The following is a 20,303-nucleotide window of genomic DNA, read 5'->3' on the forward strand; positions in this document are numbered from 1 at the left end:
ATGAAAAGTGATATTTTTTTCACAAGTATTTTACTTCATTCACAAATTAGGAATGTGACTTCAATATTTGTTGTCTTTTTTTGTATTACTAAGAGTCAACGTCCCTTATCACACCATCACTCACATCGCCTAAGTTGACGTGCCAGACAGCAACATGTTACCCTAGACCAGGTGTCACCAACACGGTGCCCGCGGGCACCCGGTCGCCCGCAAGGACCACATGAGTCGCCCGCGGGCCTGTTCCAAAAATAGCACATCTCATAGAGAGCTGCGTCTAAAAATTAATTTTGTTCTGTTGCTATTATTTTTTTAATCACACTTGTATGTATATAGATTTAAAAAATACTATCTTAAAAATACTTTAAGGTTAACGCGCACAATATTTACCTATGGGCAGTAAAGTAGAGCTTGTGGGATGTGGAGAGTAAGCTAGCGGGCGCTGTATGCACTTTCGTACCCCAAAAACATGGCAGAAAAAAGAAAGAAAACGTATCTCTTTCACAGTGAATGGGAAGAGGAGTTCTTTTTTACGACTGTAAAAGAAACCTGCGTGTGTCTGATTTGCGGGACGACCGTGGCGACAGCAAAACGGCACAATGTGGAGAGACATTTCAATACGTGTCACAAAAGCTACCATGATAAATATCCACCTGCAAGCGCCCTACGGGCAGAAAAAGCCCGTGAGCTAAAGACCGCTCTGGGTAAGCAACAGTCTTTTTTTACGAGGCCGGCCAAAAACTCACAAAAAGCAACCGAAGCCTCGTTTAGAGCTACACATTTTCTGATCAAGAAAAAAAAGGCATTTACAGATGGAGAAGTTGTCAAAGAAGCGATGTTATTAATTGCTAACACTGTATTTAAAGACGAGAAAAATGGAAGCGACCTAATCTCCACTCTTTCCGACGTCCAACTGGGGGCATCTACGATGGCAAGACGAGTATCAGCTATGTCCAGTAACTTGGTCGATCAGTTGGAGCAGGATCTGGCGAAGTGCAAGTGGTTTAGCCTCCAGTGCGATGAGTCCGTGGACAGCAGCAGTACAGCGCAGTTATTGGTTTTTATCCGGATGGTGTTTAATGATTTCTCCACAAAAGAAGAACTCCTGACACTACTGCCCTTAAAGACAACTACGAGAGGAGTTGACATTTATAACACGGTGAAGGAGTTTTTCGTGCAGAAAAAGGTGCCATTGGAAAAGCTGGTAGCGGTGACAACAGACGGGGCTCCTGCTATGGTCGGCCGACAGACAGGTTTCATCGCTCACTGTAAACGTGACCCAGACTTCCCCAAATTTCTGCATTACCATTGCATCATTCACCAGCAGGCGTTGTGTGCGAAAGTGATCGGCTTTGGGCACGTGATGACTCCCGTTGTGAAAATCATAAACAACATCCGCTCCAAAGCAAAGCAGCACAGGATTTTCAAGGTACTATTAGAGGAGATGTCAGCAGAATATGGGGACCTACTGCTACACACAGAAATCAGATGGCTCAGCAGAGGACGAGTTTTGCATCGTTTTTTGTCTCTTTTGCGTGAAATCAAAGAGTTCATGCAGTCCAAAGGCGAAGATGTCTCACTGCTAGAGGACACAGAGTGGACACTTGACCTTGCATTTTTGGTGGACATTACTGGGAAATTAAACCTCCTGAACTGCCAGCTGCAAGGCAAAGGTAAGACTGTTGTCGATATGATAAGTGCTTTAAATGCATTTAAAGCCAAAATGAATGCATTCTCTGCAGATTTACAGAGAAAAAAAGTTCTGCACTTTCCCTCTGTGCAGTCAGTGCTGAAAGACAATGCTTCTGCATCTGAGACATTTGAAAAAGTGGCAGAAAAGTACATTGAAGTAATAAACAGACTTGGGCAAGAGTTTGAGAATAGGTTTTGTGACCTTCATCAGCTTGAACCATGTGTGTTCTTCATTTCCAACCCTTTCATGAATGGGGACACAACATGCTTTGCTGAGCAGTTAAGTGCAACGTTCAACTTGGATGCTGGACAGGTGGAGATTGAAATTATAACATTGCAAAATGATCTCCATCTCAAAGCCTACCAGGCTGCACCAAACTTTTGGCGCCTTGTTGACACAGAGAAGTACAGTGGAGTATGCACAGCAGCCATGAAGGTTGCCAGCCTGTTTGGCTCAACCTATCTCTGTGAATCAGCATTTTCTGACATGAACTTCATCAAAAACAAAAACAGAACACGCCTCACTGATGCACATCTGAGAGACTCACTCACAGTTGCAGTGTCAAGTTACACACCAGATTACAACACACTGGTGAACAGCATGCAATGCCAGTCTTCCCACTAACCAAGGACGGATACCAGATGTAGTCAGTGACAACATGGTAGTGCCATGGCAAAGTTGAATTAAAATATTGAAGAATTGTGTTCAATTTAAAAGTGTGTTCATGACATTTAAAAGTTATAATTTTGTTAAACATAACACAGACTTGGCCATTAGTTCAAAATGTGAAATAAAAAATGTATTACATATTTAAAAATATGTAAGTTGATTTTGTTTAACATTACATAATTGTTAACTTTTTGAAACATGTTGCAACATAGTTCATGATTTGTTAACAGGGCATGTCAGTGGCTTGTGCAAATGGGATATTTTTTGCTAAAATGTAGTGATGTAAGTGATCATCTGAAAATGTAACAAATACTGTGATTAATAGAGATAAAGTGTTGAATATTGATATCTGTTTCCCACCTTGTTGTCATTTTTGATAATCATTGTTAGAAATCATTAACATGATCAGTGTCTTTACATAGGTGAGTATTACTAATCATTATAAATAATGTATAACTAAAGGCAAACTGAGCAAATTTGTTATTTCAGAAGAGCGTATCAAACTGGTAGCCCTTCGTATGATTCAGTAACCGTGAAGTAGCTCTCAGTTTCAAAAAGGTTGGTGACCCCTGCCCTAGACAGATTTCCTTCGCCGTTTGTTCCATGTCAGATAATGTGTGAAGATGCCGCTTTTAGCCCTGCCTTGTGTTGTGGGTGGAGTAAATTAACTCCATGTAAGTGTATTTTGCACATGCCTATTACCACATGACTGACATTGCTCCCACAAGCAACTTATACACTAGTTAATTAGCATTTATTGGTAGTTTAAGGGCATTTTTATGAATACTGAGTCCTGCAAAGCTACAAATGTAAAAATTGTTTATGTCAATACTGGCATTATATCGATACTGTAAAAAAATTGGGTTGAACAGAAAAATAAGCAAAAATTAATAATTTGACGGATTCAATTAATTAAAATATTCACACTTTTGACTTGAAAATCATTTTGTCTTTGTTAGCTTAGTTCCCCATATGTGAGTGGGTGAAAACAAGACTCACAAGATTTTAGTACAAAAAAAAGGAACCATTAACAAACAGTTATTGTTAGCTCAAGTTCCCTAACCATTTTCCTTACCTCCAGCAAAGTGTCTTATAACAATTTGTTCCGACGATATACACTGTGTGTTTACTAATGGCTCTGTGCATTTTATAATATGGTGTTTTTGTTTTAATCTCTGTTGTAAACAAAACTTTCTGAAGTACACTTAGAGCATTCAGTAAATTTCCTTTCAGTGGCACAACAGGAAAATATGCCCGAGAGGATAAAATTCCTCCACTTGGTGAAAGACAAAGAAAAATAAACGAACACGCTCAGGCCTGTTGATCTTTCCAGTAAAATGTTAATGTAAATCGTCAAATGTTCAATTTTGGAATTGTAGCATTGTTTGGTGTTCAGGCACCTAAGAAAATGTGAATATATTTGAAAATTTGTAGTTTTGGTATTTTAGTCTTTATCGTGATTTTGTTTAGAACATGCTTGCCGTGTATGTCTTAACTTGAAGAATTTGACTAAGATTAGAGAAAAACACCCTTACTATGATGAGCCGCAGCACCACGGCTGTCTTTGCTTGAGTGGACTCACTGAACCATAAAGAGGATTTGGATGAACTCCAATGTGTTGATAACCAATCCAAATGTCCTGCTGAGTCAGAGCATGTTCTACACACAGCATCCTGAGTACTGGTGAGAGACATTCTCCTTGCTGGTGGGGCGGTTCATTGTGTGCCCTAAATAGATATACTGGACTGTCTCAGAAAATTAGAATATCGTGATAAAGTTCTTTATTTTCTGTAATGCAATTAAAAAAACAAAAATGTCATACATTCTGGATTCATTACACATCAACTGAACTATTTCAAGCCTTTTATTATTTGAATATTGCTGAATTTGGCTTACAGCTTAAGAAAACTCAAAAATCCTATCTCAAAATATTAGAATATCATGAAAAAGTATACAAGTAGGCTATTCAACTAATCACCTGAATCATCTAATTAACTCGAAACACCTTGCGAGGGTTTCCTGAGCCTTAAAAACACTCAGCTTGGTTCAGTAAACTAAATCACAAGTATGGGGAAGACTGCTGATCTGTCTGCTGTCCAGAGGACCATCATTGATACCCTCCATCAGGAGGGTAAGACACAAAAAGAAATTTCTCAAAGAGCAGGCTGTTCACAGAGTGCAGTTTCAAAGCATATCCACAAAAAGTCGGTTGGAAGGGAAAAATGTGACCGGAAACGCTGCACAACCAAGAGAGATGACCGCAGCCTTAACAAAATTGTGAAGAAGAGCCGCTTCCAGAATTTGGGGGAGCTTCAAAGACAGTGGGCTGAAGCTGGAGTCCAGGAATCAAAAGCCACAGTTCACAAACATGCCCGGGAAATGGGCTACAATAGCCGTATTCCCATGGTCAAGCCACTTCTGAACTCAAGACAACGGAAGAAGCGTCTGACTTGGGCTATGGAGAAGAAGCACTGGACAGTTGCAGAGTGGTCCAAAGTCCTCTTTTCAGACGAAAGCAAGTTTTGCATTTCATTTGGAAGTCAAGGCGCCAGAGTCTGGAGAAAGGCTGGAGAGGAGCAAAATCCAAGTTGCTTGAAATCCAGTGTGAAGTTCCCACAATCAGCAATGGTTTGGGGAGCCATGTCAGCTGCTGGTGTTGGTCCACTGTGTTTCATCAAGTCCAGAGTAAATGCAACTGTGTACCAAGAGATTTTAGAGCACTACATGCTCTATGGAGATGAGGATTTCATTTTCCAGCATGATCTGGCACCTGCCCACAGTGCCAAAACCACCAGTAACTGGTGCACTGACCATGGCATCACTGTCCTTGATTGGCCTGCTAATTCCCCTGACCTGAACCCCATCGAGAATTTGTGGGGTATAGTTAGGAAGAAGATGAAAGACACCAGACCTACAAATGCAAATGAGCTGAAGGCCGCTATCGAAGCATCCTGGGCATCAATAAGACCTCAGCAATGCCACAGGCTGATTGCCTCCATGCCACGCCGGATTGATGCAGTAATCCGTGCAAAAGGATTCCCAACCAAGTACTGAGTGCATCAATGGACATTTTCAAATATTTGATTTAGTTTTGCTGTTATAAAATTATTTTTTTACTTGGTCTGATGAAGTATTCTAATATTTTGAGATAGGATTTTTGAGTTTTTTTCAGCTGTAAGCCAAAATCAGCAATATTCAAATAATAAAAGGCTTGAAATAGTTCAGTTGATGTGTAATGAATCCAGAATGTATGACATTTTTGTTTTTTTAATTGCATTACAGAAAATAAAGAACTTTATCACAATATTCTAATTTTCTGAGACAGTCCAGTATTTTTTTTAATGCTGCTATACGTTATCCTCTTCTATCTTAACAATGTTGCTTATGTACTCGCTAAGGTCGGAAGGAGCAGCTTCTGTTTTTTTTTTTTTTTTTTTTACGGTCCTAAAACCTGGATTATCTATTACGGATGGTAGATAACTTAAAGTATATTTAGTCAGTGCCAAACATCTTTTCTCTGAGTTTCTTAATTATAAACTAACTCGAAGAGGAGTGGTTCTTTTTTTTTCAATATTGATGACATTTACAAGCAAAAAGTATTGGAATCGATCAATACTACTTTGTATTCACATGGATCGAACCCATCACGAAATCTTCAGTGCAACCCTCCCCTAAAATAAATCTAGGTAAACATTTTGTGTAATATTTTGTACCTTCTAGTTGTACAAAAAAAACTCATTTAGTTTAAAAGACACATTGATTAGAATAATAGTTCATGGGTTTTTGCCTATCATGTCAATGTTTTTATAAATGTTTTTAGATGGACACATTTGTATTTCTTTTTCATAGCGAAATCTACACCTAATAGACTGTTCCATGTTTTTTTTGGGCATCTTGCTTCTTCGATGTGCTCATTTCGCACTGGTTATAGTTGTCAAATATTACACAATGTACCTTTGAGTTAATTATGGCAAAATACCGTTTTGGTTTTCAATGACAATCACTCAATCACAAAGTTGACAGCCTCTCTGGCAAGCAGACTAAGACAGTCAAATAGCCACATTTTTTCTAAAAAGTCACAATGTCGATTCCTGTTGCAACAGTAATAATGTTTGCTATTGAGATTCCATCTGATGCCAGATAGTCTGTTTAATGGCTGTAGGCAGACAGTCTCAGCTGAAATCCCCTCTAGTTGGGGAAATGTATTGTTTTTTTTTTAAAAATGAACAGTTGACTTCCACATCCCTATTGACAAATTACTCTCGCTCAATTCAAATTTGACAATGTTTGGCAAATCTGAGAAAAGCTAGACATAAGAAGAATTATTTTGTTCTGTAAAAGAACATGCATATAGTTGCTGCGACTTCAGAAAGTCGTATCTCTATTTTTGGACAGGTTTTTTTTTGCATTTTTGCACTTTTTTCTTTGTAAATATTCCTTATGCGAAAAACAAAAATGTGTAATAATTGACATGTCTTTTTGGAATAGCTGCTAAAATATATTAATTGTTAAGGAGCATTAATGTCTTCCTTTGGTTGTATGTATTTGTAGGCCAACTTTGTGCTTTTACTGTAGGTACGTGCACCTCCCTGAAATAGCCATAGCAATCTGGCAAGGCCATCTGCCTCCTTGTGGGTGTGTGTTTAGTGTATATGGTGTTATTCAAGACACTCTACTAGATAAATGGTAAGGGAGAAAATTTAAACCCCTGGGTTTATTTTTGAGTTATGTACTGTACACAGTACTTGAACTCTTCGTATTAGGTTGTTTTAGTAAATATTTTCAGAGTATGCTTCTTTAAAGACATTTGAAATTCATTAAAGGATTGCTTGAGCATAATATCTAGAACTCTAAAGTTTTGCCATTAAATTTGTTCTTTGACTGACGGCGCAGCTAATTCTTTCTCCCGACTTACTAAATTTGCTTTAAAAATGGCCACATACTCAACGAAACACATACTCAAAATATTAATCAAAAGTGTACCTAAACAACGCTAATTATATAAAGTGTAGATAATAAAGATGAATATACCGGTATTAAAAGATACAAAAAAAAAAAACATTTTAAAATGTGTTACTGTACCTTTAAAGGGACAGTGTTTAAAATATAGTGCCTCCTAGTGGCACAAAAGCTTCCATCCAGTAAAAAAAACAACAACATTAATTTGAATACCAGGCAAAAATACGAGAGCTATCATACCAATGTTATTTTTAAAAAAATCGCCAGTCAAAAAATTTAATAAATTTCTTTCACACACTAAAATCCCCACCTAGATCGGTGCCATCCTGCTGTCACTCTTTGCAGTATATCACTGCCCCTCTCTGCTACCAGAAGACACAGTGCCATCCAGTGGCCAAATATTACACATTATTGCTTTAATCAGTGTTTTCATGACATACTAGTACTGTACTCCATTTTCATATTTCACAATTATTTTCTATTTTGACTCAATCGATGCTGTCACTTTTTTTTTTTTTAACTTTTTATTTCTCACACCAATTTTGACAGAGGTTTGATTCCTCCATCATACATCAACACATAATATATACACTTGACACACTCATAAATAACAGAAGAAACAACAAAGAAGAAAAAAATACTATTAATAGAAAGGAAGAATAGATAGATAGATAGATAGATACTTTGTTCATCCCCGAAGGGAAATTCACATTTCCAGCAGCATCCCTGAGCTGAGAACAATCGAGAACAATTGAAAATAACACGGGAGCTGCTGGAGTGGCTGCCATTCGTGACGGCGAATAAACGTTCATACAATACATCCATACAAAAAGAAATATATATATATATATATATATATATATATATATATATATAAATACATATATATAAAATAATAAATCAAAATATACACCCCAAAAAAAAAAAAAAAAAAAAAAAAAAAAAACAACGCACATAATAAATAGGGGGATGTGTTTAGACATCAAGTAAAATTTGTGTGATAGGCTTCCATCTTTTCTCAAATTGGTCAAGTTTCAGTTGAAGTCTTGCAGTGATTTTTTCCATAATGTACATTTGTTTTAATTTGTCTCTCCATTGTTTTATGTCAGGAGGTTGTGGTTTCAGCCAGGACACTGTGATCATTTTCTTTGCTACCAGAAGCATTACCCTTAGTATATATTTCTGTTGACCAGATAGTAATTCTTCTGGCAAAATTCCTATTACGTAAGCCTTTGGGTCCAACCGCAACTCCCAGCCCGTGATTAATTTTATTTCTCTCTGGATACTTCTCCAAAAATTTAATATTACAGGGCAATTCCAGAAAATATGCGTAAAGTCTGTGCTGTCACTTTTGTCCAATTTTCCTTCCCCTCTTCATTAACTGTTTGGAGACCCCTTTATATTTGCAAAAACTGATTTAAAATAAGCGCAGCACGGCGGCGCAGTCATTTGCACGTGTGCAGCAGTTATGAGGTCATGAGATCGAACCTTCCTGTGTGGAGTTTGCATGTTCTCCCCATGTGTGGGTTTCCTCCGGGCACTCCGGTTTCCTCCCAGAATCCAAAAGCATGCATGTCAGGTTAATTGGCCAGTTCAAGTTGTCTGTCTGTCTCTGTATGCCCTGCGACTGGCTTGCAACAAGTTCAGGGTGTCCCCTGCCCACTGCTTAAAGATAGCTGGGATGGGCTTCAGCACCCCCGCAACCCTACTGAGGATTAGCGGTCCAGATAATGGATGGATGGACGTGTTAAACCCTGCATTAAGAAGAGTTTTGTAAAAGGAAAAACTAGATAATTTTCAATAAAACTTGAGAAAAAAACACGTGTAAGAAAATGTATTTCTAATAAATGAAATAAAAATGCAACCATTTGCCAATCAGACAGACAAACCAGACATCAAGAGATTTCAGTGGGGAGATTCTGAACACACATTTATAAATCTCTATGGACAGATTTTCTCAGCTGATGGGTCACGGATCTTATTTAAATGGATTGCAGGACTTTGCCTTGTGAAAATAATGCTAGGAAGAAGAAAAAGACAGAGGGTCTATTACAATCCTTAACAGGAGATTGCAATTATGCCATGCTCGATCCTTCAGTCATACTCAGTCAATCAGCGCCACCTAGATTGTGTTTGAGAGGGACCAGATTTCATTTTATTTTGCTTTTGTGTATTTTAACTCCATGGAGCCTATCCCAGCTATCTTCGGGCAGTGGGCAGGCGACAGCCTGAACAGGTTGCCAGCAAGTCAGAGGGCACACAGATACAGACAACTCACTCGCTCATTCGCACCTAGGGACAATTTAGACCGGCCAATTAACATAACATGCATGTTTTTGGATTCTGGGAGGAAACCGGAGTGCCCAAAGGAAACTCACGTAAGCACCGAGAGAACATGCAAACACCACACAGGAAGGTTCGATCTCATGACCTCAGAACTGTGCCACAGAAGCGCTAACCACTGCACTGCCGTGCTGCCCAGTTTAACATGTTTATAGTTTAAATTCACAGAAAGTACACCTTGACTACTGAGAAATATAGAGAAGTCTTGGTTAAGCGTTTGTGCTGCTCATGTTTTTAAGGACTACTAAAGTAAATTATGTTGTATTAGAAAAAAACAAATATTTCAAAAGTAAGCAGCATTCATTGGGGGTTATTTGATTTTTCGATGACTGCTGTTATAACACTGCAGATGTACTCTACACTCTACATGTTACAGTTGTGATATCCAATGCTGTCGTCAACTGACACCCTAATTGAGATTTTGATTGGAAAGAAAGTGATCGTCCATGTGGTGCGAGTCATTGCCAATCACAGAAAATAAAATAATCAGGCAACAGAGGACCACATAAAATATGTTAGTGAGTTGTATGTATTATGAATCTGGACTCATTTCTCATGTTGTTAATTTCAATGAAGGACAATCACTGATTCATCAATAAACATGACAAATTAACTAGTTATTACAAATGAGGAAGTGTAAAACCAATTTGGTTGTACAGTTCATTTGACAGTAGGATACATGTCAAACAGTAATATTTATAGTATAGTGCCAAAAGTCAAAAATAACCCTACTTATTGATCAAAAAGCATTGTTTATTTTCTTTTAAGATTGTCTTACATTAGGTGGGAATACGAAAAGTTACATCTCAATCACAACTTGTTGCTATGTTTGTCTTTCTTTGTTTACAGCCATCAAGGTCAACTGCCAGGGCTCATGTGGGATATCCAATAAAGTGAACGACACCTCATGGTCTCTTGAGGAGCAGTATTTCAACAGCACTCTATCTGTTGCTGACAAAGGTCAATAAAAGATCTTATACATTTTATATTTCCAGGTTACTGGGTCATCAAGAGAGTTGTTAATGAAAAGAGGATTATTATAGCATTGGCACTTCCTCCTTCTAACAGTTATTGTTATTTTCAAACATTCATTATCTGCACCGCTTATCCTCAGTAGGGTCGCGGGGGTGCTGGAGCCCATCCCAGCCATCTTCGGGCAGTGGGCAGGGGACACCCTGAACTGGTTGCCAGCCAGTCACAGGGTACACAGTGACGGACAACCATTCACTTGTTCATTCACACCTAGGGACATTTTGGACTGGCCAATTAACCTGACATGCATGTTTTTGGAATGTGGGAAGAAACCGGAGTGCATGAGGAAACCCACGCAAGCACGGGGAGAACATGCAAACTCCACACAGGAGGTTTGATCACATGACCTCAGAACTGTGCCGCACACGCGCTAACAACTGTGCTTCCGCGCTGCCCTATTTTCAAACAATCAGTTAGTTTTAAACAATGCTTTCTCCTGTTATGATTCTTCCTCCTTGTGTGTGTTTTGAGCAGCATCCCAATATGTGAATGTTTTTATTTCTTTTGATTAGTCCATGTTTTTGCCACCATTTTATTTGAATTGTTGAGGGATTATTATCGTTGTTTATCGTTTACATTGGAAACAGATTAATGGCTTGGTCCTTTTAGTCTAGCGGACTGGCCTCTTATTGTAAAAGAGACTTTAATGATAAATACCATTATGTTTGCCCTCAAATTAAGCCCATATTGCCACTCCAGGCTGGGTCATATAAGTTTAAAAAAAGGAAAAAGCAGAAGAAGCACATTTGTAAAGCAATTATATTTTGAGCAATAGTACAGCACAATCAAACAGTCAATATACACTCTGAACAGAGCAGAATATAAATAATGCATGACAGAGACTCTCTGACCTCCCCTTTATCACTGCAGATTTTCCCTATCTCAATCTCTTTCAAAAATGGCCTGGTTTGCCCCAAGGACTCATCGTATTCAGCCGAGCGAGACGAGTAATACGAAAACCTAGCACACAGATACTATGGCAATCCACTCTTAAGCAAATATTAAAAAAAACAAATCAAAAACACACAAACTGTGTGTGTAGATGTGTGTATATATATATATATATATATATATATATATATATATATATAATATACGTGTGTGTGTAAAGGCTCAACCGAAATGGTTTTCCGGGCCCATCTGATTATTAATATTAAGAGGAGGCCATTACCAATATTTGGAGCCTATATTTATTCGCTGTAAAAGCTTAAAAATTGGTGTGAAATGTTTTTAAGTGCGCAATTAGACACAAAGAATATTTGTGTAAATTGAAATAAAACTTCGAGCTCTGAAACATTTTACAGTAAACAAATTATAATTTCAGCACAACTAAAATGACTTATAAGTTTGGTATTCTTCTGTAGTCTCCCAAAACCACAAAACACATTATGTTTGAAGTGTTTCTTACTTTGCAAACAGTAGATAGTCAGATTTTAAATGCAATTCAAACATTTGTTTACACCGGAAAATCTAATAAAACTAGGGTGTCATTCACGATGGGTCTCTGATTACAGAAGTGAACAACTACTTACAATAAACATGCTTTACAATAAGGCTACTAGAGCACACTGTAATCATGCATTACAATGATGCTGTATAGAATGCTATATAAAACCTACTTGTGTACAACTAGGCATGTTCGTAAATAATATAGCATTTAGCTACATTGGGTCGACTCCAGTGTTGGTGTCGTTCTCAGGAACATATCTTAATAGACTCATTATATAGACAAAGATCTCTTTTTTTGTTTTATTCATGCTAATCAATATTTCTTGATAAATACATTATACAGAGTGCGATCGCGACACTCCTTATATCTGAAGCACAGGCAAGCATAGGAAAACCGGAGTTCGGGTCGTGAAGGGGAGTGAGACAACGGTCTGCTTCCATGTGTGTGTGTCACTGCACATTGACGATTTCCTCGACATTTCTGTCAAGGGTAGTAGCAAAGGAGTTTTGGGGAGGAAACAAGAGAGTAAATGCAAATGCAAAAAGTGTGTGTGTGTGTGTGTGTGTGTGTGTGTGTGTGTGTGTGTGTGTGTGTGTGTGTGTGTGTGTGTGTGTGTGTGTGTGTGTGTGTGTGTGTGTGTGTGTGTGTGTGTGTGTGTGTGTGTGTGTGGGGAGAGATTATATAATATCAAATATTTATGATGTTAGAATTATGCTGAATTACTATTGGAAGAATTAGGACATACATGTTTTCATATAATTTTTGTTGACATTTAAAACTCAGTCCTTTATGTAACATTTGTACCTTATTAGATTACAGCTGCGTATTATGCCTGTCATCAAAAGAATGACCAAAAGCGAGGCGCACAATAGTACAGAAATTAATATTTATCAACTTGAACTTTATACAATTCATGGTGAAGGAGGAAAACCCAGTCATTTGCTGACCATAAGAAAGCCTGTTACTTACGACTGTACGCTGCTATGCCAACAACAAGCCCTGGATCACGAGAGACATCAAGTGCCTTCTGAACCAAAAGAAGAGGGCCTTTAAAAATGGTGATCATCAGGAGCTAAAACGAGTACAGAAGGAGCTCAAAGTCCAGCTCCAGAAAGGGAAGGAGCAGTACAGGAGGAAGTTGGAGAAAAGCTGCTGAACAACAACATGAAGGAGGTGTGGGAAGGGATGAAAACAATTACTGGCTGCAGCACCAAGCAGGGTGTGGCTGTGGATATAGATGTGGGGCGAGTCAACCAGTTGAACAACTTTTTCAACAGGTTTGACCACTCCGCCTCATCCTCACCCCTGAGTTGTGCAGCTGTCCTTCCCCCTCCCCCTCTGGACACTAGCATGGAAGACATCCCCCCACTAAAAATAACTTCAGCCCAGGTGTGTGGGGAGCTGAGAAGGCTACGAACCAGCAAGGCAGCTGGTCCGGATGGAATATCCCCCCGACTGCTGAAAGCCTGTGCGTCTGAGCTGGGAGACCCTCTACAGCGCATCTTCAACCTGAGCCTTGAACAGGGGAGGGTCCCTCAGCTGTGGAAAACATCCTGCATCATCCCAGTCCCAAAGAAATCAAGACCAGAGGAACTCAACGACTTCAGGCCAGTCGCCCTGACATCACATGTGATGAAGACCATGGAGCGGCTGCTGCTGCACCACCTGAGGCTACAGGTCCGTCACGCCATCGACCCACTGCAATTTGCTTACCAGGAGAAGGTGGGAGTGGAGGATGCTATATTATACATGTTACACCGATCCCTCTCTCACCTGGATAGGGCGAAGGGGGCTGTGAGGATTACATTTTTGGACTTCTCTAGTGCCTTCAATACCATACAGCCTCTGCTACTGAGTAGGAAATTGACAGAGATGGGAGTTAGCTCACACCTTGTAGAATGGATTACTGACTACCTGACAGGCAGACCGCAGTATGTGAAACAGGGGGGCTGTACATCGGACACCGTGGTTAGCAGCACAGGATCTCCGCAGGGGACCGTTCTCTCTCCGTTCCTATTCATTCTATATACATCGGACTTTAAGTACAACTCTGAGTTCTGCCATGTGCAAAAGTTTGCCGATGACACTGCGATCGTGGGATGTATCAGAAACGGGCAGGAGGAGGAGTACAGGAAATTGATTCAGGACTTTGTCCGATGGAGCGACGCAAACCACCTGCACCTAAACACCACCAAGACCAGGGAGATGGTGGTGGACTTCAGGAGAACCAGAACTCACCCGGTTCCTGTAACCATCAAGGGAGAATGTGTAGAATTTGTCCAGACCTACAAATACCTGGGTGTGCAGCTGGACAACAAACTGGACTGGACTGCCAACACAGAAGCTCTATGTAGGAAAGGGCAAAGCCGACTTTACTTCCTCAGAAGGCTGGCCTCCTTCAACATCTGCAAAAAGCTCCTGAAAATATTCTACGAGACAGTAGTGGCAAGCGCCCTCTTCTATGCGGCAGCGTGTTGGGGAGGCAGCGTCAAGAAGAAGGATGCCTCTCGTCTCAATAAACTGGCTAGGAAAGCGAGCTCTGTTGTGGGCAAAGAGCTGGACAGCCTAACAACAGTAGCTGAGAGACAGGCACTGAAAAAGCTGAGGTCAATCATGGACAATCCATCGCATCCGCTTCACAGCATTATCTCCGGACAGAAGAGCAGTTTCAGTGACAGACTGCTGTCACTGTCTTGTACTACGGACAGACTGAAGAGATCTTTTCTTCCTCATGCCATGAGGCTCTTTAACTCCACCCGGCAGAGTAAAGGCCCACATTAAACCACACCACCTACATTGGATATTACCGAATCTTACTGCATTATGTATTCTGTGTAGCACTATTTAGTTACTCTATATAACATGCTAAAGTGGGCATTTGCACGTCACACTGGGTATTTGTATATTGTATTCTTTTGGCTTTATTATTGTATTGTTCTCAGCTCAGGGATGCTGCTGGAAATTTGAATTTCCCTTAGGGGATGAATAAAGTATCTATCTATCTATCTATCTATCTATCTATCTTACTGTAAGGCACATAAATGTTTTTTTTAAGTACTTTTCTAAGACCGAATCCGTCCTTTTTTTCCCCTTCTTGACACTTTCCTTCATGCCTCCCCAGTGTGTTAGCTATAGTAAGTAGTGAACATGATTCAAGAGACTTCCCACATACAGTTCATTACACCATACACACATACAGGCAAGCACAAGCATACAGAAACAAAGACCAATTGACCAAAGTGGCATGTCGTGAGGAGAGATGTATAACGCTTTGAATTTAATGAGCTGTCATCTTCGTTGGGCTATGAATTACTGTACCTTATTGGGTCAACGTGTTATTGTTGTGATGCCAACATGAATTAACAAATAAGATTAAATTGCTACTATGACAAATAGTATTAACATGCAGCACGCGTATCTTTTGCATTTTAAAGACACTGGTCCCCATTCACTAATGAATGCATAGCAATGCTCATACTCAGCACACAAGTTAAGCGTACTCAGACAAACTTGCAGTTGGCCCTCATTACATGTTAGTAGCGGCCCAAGTTTTTCCCACAACTACGTGTATGTACAAAATCAAAATTGAACTTTGATGTAATTTGCTTAAACTGCTTTAGGGTTCGTACGGGGTATTGACATTTTTTAAAATGCATACATTTTAATGTTGTGTTTTAAAGGATAGAAAAGTGCTTAAATTTTGCATTAAGTGCCTGTTAATGCTTAAAATTGTTACCACGTTTCTGAACAAGTCTGCTTAAAAATTATGCCGACACTGCTCTCTTGAAGCTTTGCTTTGCTATTTTATTTCTTCTTCCCTTGTAATGAATGGCAGCTTGCATTTTTAGTACGGCATTGTATGTATGTATGCATGTATGTATATATACTGTCTGTAATATATATGCCTATGCTTACTGGTCTTGTCATCACTCAAAATTAAAACGGTACTTTAAAGGATGCTGACCCAAAGTTGATTTGGGGTGAAGGAATGCACTAAGTCGATTGCTCTTTGTGTCTTTTATTCTTTTAATAAATCATTGATTAACTTTGCTGAGAAAGGCTTTGAACTGTGCCAGCTATGTATTGAAGCCATTATCCACTGAGCTATTAATCACTCTTGTTGGCTAGTTTCAATTGAAAGTGAGTCACTTCAGACAACATATGAGTTCACATGTCTTTTGGACAATAGATCAGATTTACTAGTGAAACTCGAGAAATTCGGTACAGCACCATACAATAGTTGCATGCAGGTACAAGTATAAAGGAACTGACACTTGTATATGTCACAAGCAAATGTTTTTCTTTCTTTTCTACGATGAGTTTATTTTTCCCTAGATTTTTTTTTTTGCTCCTTGCTGTAAGTGATAAATTGTTTTGTTTTCACAGGAACTTTGGCAGCAGGCGAACACAATTTCCCTTTCCAGTTTCTAATCCCAGGTGTGAAATTTCCTCCAATGTTTAACTCCATTGCTGTTTGAGGCAAAAAAAAAAATCATACACTTTTTAGTGGGTAATTATTAAAAAAAATCAAGGACAATTGATATCATTGTCCAGGCTTAAAGTAAATTCCCTAATGGCGGGATGATTCCTGGTAAGGAAATATGGAATGTCTTTATTTTACCACTAGGTTACCTTCAAAAACAGCTAAACACCTGTTAAGTTTGTCTGTGCACATCTAGCTCAGCAAATTACTTTTTAAAAGTTAAGTTCCCTATCTCACACACACATACTTAAACGTGGGCTGCATCACAAGAGGTTGGGTTTATTTTTAGCCCCTCTCCTGTTGAGAATTTTTTTTTCCTCGCCGTTGAGGAATAATTGGTCGTCATGCCCCCTTGCTTTTTCTCTCTCCCCCTTATATACTCTCTCACTGTAAGACTTTGCATCAGAAAAGCCAGAGGTTAATTCGTAGCTAGTGTCAAAGTGGAATTAACATTGCCCTCAAGCTCAATTTTTCTTTATATATATATATATATATATATATATATATATATATATATATATATATATGACAGAATACATGCATTTCTATTACCAGTCTCTGAAATAACGTCTGCCTGGGGCGTGCATCTTTTACGTCGGGCATACAACTTACAAAATGTCGCCGCCCGAGGGGTTGACAACTTTTTCAAGGGAATAAAAAACAAAATATTTTTTTCAAATCAAACGTTTTACTTTATTCCGATTTCGAAATATTCGTTCGGTTTGGAAATTTCGGAATTTCGGTTTGTTTGGTAATTTGCATACTTTGCAGCCAATGAGAAGCCTGTATCGAATAACTCCGTGCTTCCGGACCCTCCCGGGCGTTATGAGGTCGTGCGTTTGAATATCATTTTCCAAAGTAGACCCACAGAAAACACAAGAAAATGGATAAGTGGTTAGGAATCGAGCCAAAACCTCAGCCCCAGAAGAAAGATTAAAAAGAAGCTAACAAAATTTATGACGCTACAAAACGTAAACGTACATTAAAAGCCCCAGAAGAAAGATTAAAAAGAAGCTAACAAAATTTATGACGCTACAAAACGTAAATGCATCGTGGAAAGAGGAGTTCACGTGGCTTGTAGCAGACGATGCAACGCAAACATCGCATGAATGAAGATGAGTAAATACAGGTACATACTGATGGCAGATGGAAAACAGCGATGTCATATACATGCAATAAATGTTATAAGTAGATTTATAATAAACTTTAAAGTGTTGTTCTGTTATATATTCTGATTATCAATTCTTAATACTTTGTAATAATGGCTTTTTTTTGCGATTAGTCGTTCTATTGTGTTTCAAGCTGTGAAAACTGGGGCAGGCAACTTTTCAGAGTTGTCTGCCCTGGTGTCCGGTAACTTTTTGTCATGAGTTTCAGACACTGCCAGAAATGCTTAGTTGTAATTGTAACTTGTATTGCATTTTTCTCAATTAAAAAAAAATACTATTATGTCTATGCTGAAAAAACTGATCTTATTATTCTTGTGGACTAGATCTTGGGAGACACTCTGTCCCAGGTCTGTTTTTTTATAAAATGAAAAGGTTGAAAAATGTGCAATTTCTTTAGAGATTTATGACAAAATGGTTTATCTGGTCTTTTTCTACATTCTCCTACTTCACTGTGCAACAGTTTAACACACACTTTATTTGTCTAAATGGAAAACTGTTGACTGTTAATGCTAATACAACGTCTTGACAGCAATAAAAAGAGGCAGTTCTAAGTCATTTAGATCAGAGGTCAGCAACTACAGGGCCACTGACCAGTACCGGCCCGAGGGTCATTTGTTTCCAGGCCACAATAAAAGAAATAAAAGTAGACTTAGTTCAGAAAAAGTTGCCTTGTATTTTGCTTATACTGTATGTAATGTTTTTTTTTTTACCCAATAAAGAAATCAGAGTTTGAGTGCACCTGAGGTTTTACACCAGTATGTCGACGTATTTGAGCAATGACTGATCAATCAAACATATTGCTGACCACATTGGCACAACATTTTATGCAACAGGAATTTAACACGTAGATGTAGATGACAAAAGAAAAGGCATTCAATTTGATCTCATAATCGCACTGCACCACACTTTTGAATTTGGGGGCCATGATTAAAATGATTTATTGACAACCAAAACTGTGAAAACTACAAAAATAGAATTTTATGTAAATTTTACTCTAGTGTCTAGGTCAGGTGATTACACATACGATTTAGGCGTATTATTATTACTAATGTTATTATTGGGCCTTGCCATGAGAATATTGATAGACATTAAGCCGATATCAATGTCTGTGGTCCCCAGTGAGACCTCGGAAACCTGGGTATTCAAGAGTGAGTTTTATCGTTCGACTCTATACACCGTAAATCAATTTAAGGAATTTTATAGTCTCCTGCTTGCTCTGCTGCGGCTGCCTGGTTGTCTGAACAAGGCTTGCTGCCTCCTGCGTCTCCTGGTTAATTCCCATTGACATCAGCAACTGACATTCCTGGATAGACTTTTCACTAAGAAAGAAGATAGAATGAACGCAATTACATGCTCAGTTTTTATTTCAGATATTTCTCCTAACACGGTTTAGGACAATTTTGTCTATCACACAAAAAGTTTTTTGTGTGTCTACTGCCTTCAATATGCTTATTTTGAGGTCAAATACATTTTCCAAGACAGTTATTCTTTCTATTTTTTTTCTGGCATTCCATCAGCTGCAGCACCAACTTCTTTTGAAGGACCTTTTGGAAAGATTACGTACCGAGTGAAAGCGGCCATTGACACGCCTCGCTTTGCCAAGGACCACAAAGCCCAGAGGCAATTCTATCTTCTCAATCTGCTCAACCTTAATGAGGTGCCGGACATTGATGTAAGAGGAGATTTCATTAACCAACCAATACCCTTTAGCAGTGATTAGGGCTTATTTGATTTTGCATCCGGAAAATGTTTAATTTGACACACTGATAAATTGTTAAAAGTGGCTTGAAATTAGATATGCCCATTTCTTTCAGAAATTGTAATCCCACTCTTAACTGCAAAACAAATTCCCTGTTATTGACAGCTTGTTAATTCAAATTTGAATAGATAAGCTGGGAACGGTCTATACAATTTGATAAAATCCACACAACTGGATGGATACATGTTGTCAGTTGTCCCGAGGCTGAGGAGCTAAGATGGTGTTGTACACATTTGTGCAATTTGATTTTCTGTCCCTGCAGCACATGAGCTACGCTGTCACCACTAAGAAATTTAACTACCTTCTGGTGAAGTCTGGGACTTTAATGCTGAAAGCTCGCAGTGACCTCAGGGGCTACATCCCTGGTCAGGTGATCAAGCTAGCCACTGAAATCCACAACAAGTCTGGAAAAGACACAGGATGTGTACTGGCAAGTCTCATACAGGTAAAACCTGAAATACATGGAAATTGTATTTCCATGTTTGATTTCTTGATTTATTAAACTTATTACAACTTGGTTAATTAAATATTGATTAATTAATGATAATATTATTGGCATATATGAAGATATAAAGAACTTAACATAATCACACGTATTTCACTCCTGGGGCGCTTGCCTCATTAGCGGCTAGCGTCGCCAATAAGTGTTTGTTAGCCACAACTGATATCACTTTACCATTTAAAGGCGTTAGCAGCTACCTTTTCCAACACTGAGACGAGCATTAGCGGCTAGCTACAATCTGTATTCA

The 20,303-nt window shown here is 38.9% G+C and overlaps 2 protein-coding genes across 4 annotated transcripts in view; both read left to right on the forward strand.

The window, feature by feature from the left end:
• The window catches only part of arrdc1b (arrestin domain containing 1b), a 40,079-nt gene that overhangs the window by 7,020 nt on the left and 12,756 nt on the right, over positions 1-20,303 (forward strand). For 2 of the 3 annotated variants that reach the window (XM_088319779.1, XM_088319781.1), the window contains exons 2-5: positions 10,511-10,621; positions 16,530-16,580; positions 19,313-19,467; positions 19,817-19,999. In XM_088319779.1, the coding sequence (XP_088175905.1) occupies positions 10,511-10,621; positions 16,530-16,580; positions 19,313-19,467; positions 19,817-19,999 (500 nt within the window). The remainder of the gene's footprint in view (positions 1-10,510; positions 10,622-16,529; positions 16,581-19,312; positions 19,468-19,816; positions 20,000-20,303) is intronic. The other variant, XM_088319780.1, reaches the window with a different exon arrangement.
• Positions 177-2,314, forward strand: LOC148350987 (general transcription factor II-I repeat domain-containing protein 2A-like). Its single transcript, XM_088319967.1, has 2 exons — positions 177-701; positions 864-2,314. The coding sequence occupies exons 1-2, from the start codon at positions 467-469 to the stop codon at positions 2,312-2,314; spliced, it is 1,686 nt and encodes a 561-aa protein (XP_088176093.1). The 5' UTR covers positions 177-466.

The sequence above is a fragment of the Urocampus carinirostris genome, chromosome 16 (assembly GCF_059441175.1).
Source record: "Urocampus carinirostris isolate Australia breed hairy pipefish chromosome 16, RoL_Ucar_1.0, whole genome shotgun sequence".
Lineage (NCBI taxonomy): Eukaryota > Metazoa > Chordata > Actinopteri > Syngnathiformes > Syngnathidae > Urocampus > Urocampus carinirostris.